General features: G+C 42.1%; 1 protein-coding gene across 1 annotated transcript; it reads right to left on the bottom strand.

Annotated features, from left to right (window-relative positions):
* Positions 1 to 4,399: 4,399 nt before the first annotated feature.
* On the bottom strand, positions 4,400 to 4,990 carry LOC104451760 (probable leucine-rich repeat receptor-like protein kinase At1g35710). Its single transcript, XM_010066353.1, has one exon. The coding sequence runs from the start codon at positions 4,988 to 4,990 to the stop codon at positions 4,400 to 4,402; it is 591 nt and encodes a 196-aa protein (XP_010064655.1).
* Positions 4,991 to 5,483: the final 493 nt, after the last annotated feature.

The following is a 5,483-nucleotide window of genomic DNA, read 5'->3' as shown; positions in this document are numbered from 1 at the left end:
ACGACACGGACCCCATACATATGAATGAACCAACTCAAAGAGACTAGACACACGACTCTAAAAGTGAGAAGGAAAGGAGACTCTATGGTGTTTTCCAAACTGACAAGCTTCACACTCAAAAGCACTCACAGGCCTAGACTTTGGAAACAATCGTCGAAGAATATTTGGTGGTGGATGACCAGCACGACAATGCATCTGATATACATTAGTGGATGTATGCTTCATAGCTGCTACAGCTATCACCTTCTTGTCTAAATAGTATAGGCCATTTGATTCATGTCCCCCACCAATCATTTGTCTAGTCCTCAGATCCTAAAAAACACAATGAGAAGCAGAAAAGTTACGGTACAATTTAGTTCTTTAGTTAATGAACTAACATAAATAAGATTATATGGAGATTTGAGATAAAGGACAGATGATAAAGAAAAGGGAGGAACTCAAATGGGCATTTCCAGTAGCAGTTTCTTGGGAAATTGAACCATCGGCTAATGTAACAGAGCTGGACATCCCAAGAGGTGTGGAATGTAATGAAGACAATAATTTAGAGTTACCAGCTTTATGATGAGTAGCTCCAGAATCTATAATCCAAGAGTCTAACACTGTAGAAAGTAAACATGATGAACTACCTTTTGAACTATGTGCTAGAGTTGCAGTGGAAGCTAAAATTCCTGTCGCCTGTTGGGAGCGAATCCAAGCCTCATATTCTGCACGTGTCAATGTAACTAAATCTTTTGTATTATGCACATTAGTAGGATCTGGTTGAACTGGTGAGGAAGAATGTTCCTCTTTAGCAAATGCAGCAACTGTGGATCGAAGTTCTGGATGAAGCGTGTAGCAGTAAGCTTCTGTATGTCCAACCCTCTAACAATGGTTACAATAACAAGAGCCACGGCTACCAATGTTTCTATCACAACCACCACGACTTCCACTCTGAATAAACCCACATCCATGACCCCGATAACCATGACCACGAGCTCCACGTCCACTAGAGCCATGAGAAATCATGGCACTTGTCTCTAAAGTTATAGTTGAGATCTTGTTCATAGGTGTCGAGCGCAAGGCTCGAGAAAAAACCTCATCAACTATAGGAAGGGAGCTTTCAAACGTAATCTGCTAACGAAGGGAGGAATATTTAGGCCTAATGCTTTAAGAAATAGTATCACTCGAAGATCCTCCTGGCGTTTGAGTAATACATTCGGATCATTAGAAGCTGGAAGATAAGCATCTAGTTGTCGACAAAGTGTAGTGAAACGAGCATAATATTTAGATAGAGACTGATCTCCACACTGAAGATCAAACAGGGCCTCCCATGTGTCACATACTCGTGTCATATTATTTTGGCAAGAATAAAGTAAAGCACGTTTATCCCAAACTTCCTTAGCAGAATTACATTGAATGACGTGAGGGCTAATATTTGGATCCATACTATTCCATAACAGTGTACGGATCATTGCATCTCCGACAATCCGAGGGCATTGTAGATGTAAGATAATCATTATGTCTAGTTGTAGTAAGATAAACTTGTACAGCTTTAGACCATGATGGATAGTTAGTGCCATCCAACTTGACAGATGTCAATTGGAAATGTGTCAAACCAATAGATGGTACAAAAGTCATCAGTATTAACTCCACTGAATTCCAATAATGCAATTAGCTAGATAGGTTGAACACAATGATCGACCAAACCCAACAATAATGACACAATAATCAAGCACTTAACTCCAGTTATGCAATCAGACACAAAATAACAAATAGAAATGAGGATTCAATCGATCCACCACCGAGTCGAAAACTTTATTGAGAGGCCATAAAATCATATCAACCAACACTTTAAAGATTACTAGAAACCATTCAACACTTGAAAGATTACTATGCGCATACCAACCAACACTTCAAGAAGTGATATACTCCAATGAGAATCCATATAAGTATACTAGACAACATCTTCGATGCCCTCGGTTCGGGTTGAAATTATTATTTTTTTAAATTTATTTAAATTTATTTTATTTTGTGTTTGTGGTGAAACTCTTGCGAGAATCAAACGAAGACCTTGCAGAACTGAATGAAGGCCTCCAAACTCCTCAAGATATATGAAAACCACATATTCTAGATCGTAAGACACACAAAGATCAAATCGTGCAATTAGTCTTCAATCTCATCATCAAGAAAGAAGGCTGAGCACATACCGATTTTGTTGGATGGGCTTCGGTGACTGATGCTGGGCAGTAGTTCTATCCAAATTTGCAGGATAGGCGCCGATTGGAGGTAGCAGGTGTCAACAAGGACGCCAATGAGGGGCAATGATGAGGGTGACGACTAGTGGCTACGATGAGGAACAGATCTGGATCTAGATCCGTCGACTGTGGGTTGATGGGTGGATGACAACAACGGTGGACGGGTCTGGATCGGGAATTTGGATCTTAGAGAACCAGTGGATGTGAAACTTCAGCAAATCGCATGATGATCAACTTGGGGACCAGGGATGATGACGAACGATGACGGGGCGTCCTCTCGCTCTACTGTCTAGAAGAGAAGCGCACAGCAGCGGTGGCGGCAAAGGATCTCGATCTAGCGATGGTGGGATTTTTATTTTTTTTAACCGTGCTCGATCTACCATGTTGAAAAAGAGAGAGTATTCTACGTATTGTATTCTCTTAATCAAAAGAAGGATTACAATAATATATACAATATATATGAGTAAACCTCTCAACATAAGATTAAGTATTGACTATTTTACCCTTATTATTATTTCCTAACACCCGCAACATTAATTTCATTTAGATCAGACAATGCTCCCATTTTGCGAGGAATATGGCCTGTGAGATGATTGTGGTCCAACCAAAGCTCTAGCAGAAATTGCAATTTTGCAATTTCTTTTGGAATTTCCCCAACAAGATTATTCAAATATACATAAAATACATGCAATCGAGTCATGTTTCCAAGATCATGCGGTATCATATCTTATAATTTATTGGTGGAGATTTTCAGGCTCGTCAAATTCCTCCATGATTCAATCTTGGTGGAAGCTTTTCGTTAAGTTCATTATTGCTCAAGTCAAGGTAATCCAAGTAGGGGTATGTGCCAAGAACATCAGTAATGTTGTCTTTTAGCTGGGGATAAGTACACTAATGGTGCCATAAGTTGTGTACGGCGCTCACTTTGGTGCCAAAAGTTTCCGCCGGATCACTTAAGTGCCAAATCGGAGAAAAAATTATCATTTTAGTGCCACCAGCGAAAAATTCCAGCCAAAATGATTACGTGGCATTTATATTTAAAAAAAAAAAAGTTGCTCGGCTTTTGAACGACGTCGTTTTTCATCCTCTTCAAGAAACAACGTCGTTTTGCCCTTATATGTGGACACCCTTACAAAAATGATGCCGTTTAGCTCGTACGTGGATTGAAATTAAGGTTAGGGTTTCTTCCTTGCTGCTCGACCACCGTTGTTCGCCCGCCAACGCTCGGCCACCATTGTAGATGCTCGACCAGGTGAGAGAGGAGAGAATGAGATTGTTGCTCAAGCAAAAATTGGCAAAAAGAATAGGAGGCGAGGGCAGAGGCGGAGGAGGAAGAAGAGGAGTCGAAGGTGCTGCTGCTTGGTGTGCCGCCGCCGCCACCGCCGCCACCGCCGCCACTGTCATTGGTGCCGTTGTTGGTGCTGCTACTAGTGCGCTGCTGGTGTTGCTGCTGGTACCGTTCGCTGCTGGTGTCGCTCTTCAGGGAAGAAGATGACGTGCCTCCTCTCTCTCTCTCTCTTTCAATTTGGGGATTTAGGGTTTTGATTTGGGGGAAAGAAGCCAAACGACGTCGTTTTTTTGTGGTTTAGATGCTGATTGTGCTCTCCGGCAAGCCACGTCGGCCTAAAAATTAATAAAAAATCACCACATCGAATTTCCGGCCGATCAGATCGGCGTTGGCACCAAAGTGAATGCTTTTCAAATTTTTTGGCACTTAAGTGATCCAACGGAAATTTTTGACACCAAAGTGAGCGTCGTACACAACTTATGGCACCATTAGTGTATTTATTCCCTTTTAGCTGGTTATTTTGGAGCCTTACTCAATGCAAATTTGTACAATTTTGCAAGCTTCTTGGTAGTGGTCCGGCGAAGTGATTGTTATAAGCAGTGAAATTTACAAGAACTTGACCGTTGCATATATCCGGCGGCAATTGGCCAACAAACTGGTTATCGCCTAGATGTATGCCTGTGAGGGATGTGAGATTATTGATCTTAATGCGGAGAGAGCCTTGAAGGCTATTCTGATATAGAGCCAGAACGACAAGGAGTCCAAGTCTTCCCAGCTCTTTCGGACTCGAGCTGGACAACTTATTTTGGTACAAGTACAATCCTTGGAGATTGCTTAAGTTTCTAATACTAGAAGGTATAGGGCCAGAGATGTTGTTTCAAGTGAGGAACAAGACGGTCAAGTTGCCCAACCTCCTTATTGTTTCCGGGATAGATCCTGTGAGATTATTTTCTGGCAGCTCAAAATGTAGGAGGGATCTCATTCCTCCAACTTCTTCAGGTATGTGGCCAGAGAGTTGGTCTCCATAGAAGTGAAGAAAGGCTAAAGTACTCAAGTTTCCAAGAGTTGTGGTGATAGATCCACTGAGGTAATTGTCTGATAAATCAAGCTCCCTAAGAGACTCCAACATCCCTATTTCTACTGGAATGGACCCGATAAGATTGTTATTGGAAAGCTGTAACGTCATCAAGCTGCTCATGTTTCCAATGGAAGAAGGAATGCAACCAGTGATGCGGTTGTTTTGTAGAAACATATATTTGAAAGATTTGAGCATTCCTACTTCTCGAGGGATGAACCCGGAGATCTTATTGTTTAGAAGGTATAGGTTAGTCAAGATACTCAACCTTCCTATAAAGCCAGGGACCGGACCCATGATGTTGTTCGATGACAATTCCAAAACTTCTAGAGGCCGCAATGATCCAAGTTGGGTCGAAACCTCTCCAGAAAGGTAGTTTTGAGACAAGTCCATGTAAGTGAGCTTGGAAAGATTACCGATGCTCGAGGGGATGTTTCCAAAGAGCAAGTTGATGGCAAGTTAAGGGTGAACAAGATGGGCGATGAGGAAAAATCGAGATTATGAAGCATATTGCAGATGGCAAAGCTCGAGAGGCTTAAACAGATGATGCTCCCCAGAGGATCGCAACTGAGTGTGCCAAGCACAAGGGTCGCCACCATTCCACGAGGACAAGATAGAGCGACTCTCGTTGCAGAGCTTAGATTTTTATTTCAGGAGTGCCTCCACTTCCTGATCTCTTCTTTGGCTACTTGAAAGAGCGGTGGCCATTAGAGGAGAGCTTTCGGGTGAAGCAAGGTGAGGCACTACTTGCATAATAAGCATGAAAAGGACATAAACTAGGAGAAGCATTGGGAGTTGTTTCCGCGATGAAGACGCCATTCAATAAGATACTTTAGGCTATGAGGAGGGAGTTGTTCCTGTTTCAATGGCCGTGGGAGTGTAAATA

Source organism: Eucalyptus grandis, chromosome 6 (assembly GCF_016545825.1).
Source record: "Eucalyptus grandis isolate ANBG69807.140 chromosome 6, ASM1654582v1, whole genome shotgun sequence".
Lineage (NCBI taxonomy): Eukaryota > Viridiplantae > Streptophyta > Magnoliopsida > Myrtales > Myrtaceae > Eucalyptus > Eucalyptus grandis.
This window is presented reverse-complemented; position numbering and strand designations above follow the sequence as displayed.

What these genes read in the sequence shown, in the direction of transcription:
- LOC104451760 (XM_010066353.1), bottom strand. Translation starts at nt 4,990, where the DNA reads ATGGACTTGTCTCAAAACTACCTTTCTGGAGAGGTTTCGACCCAACTT.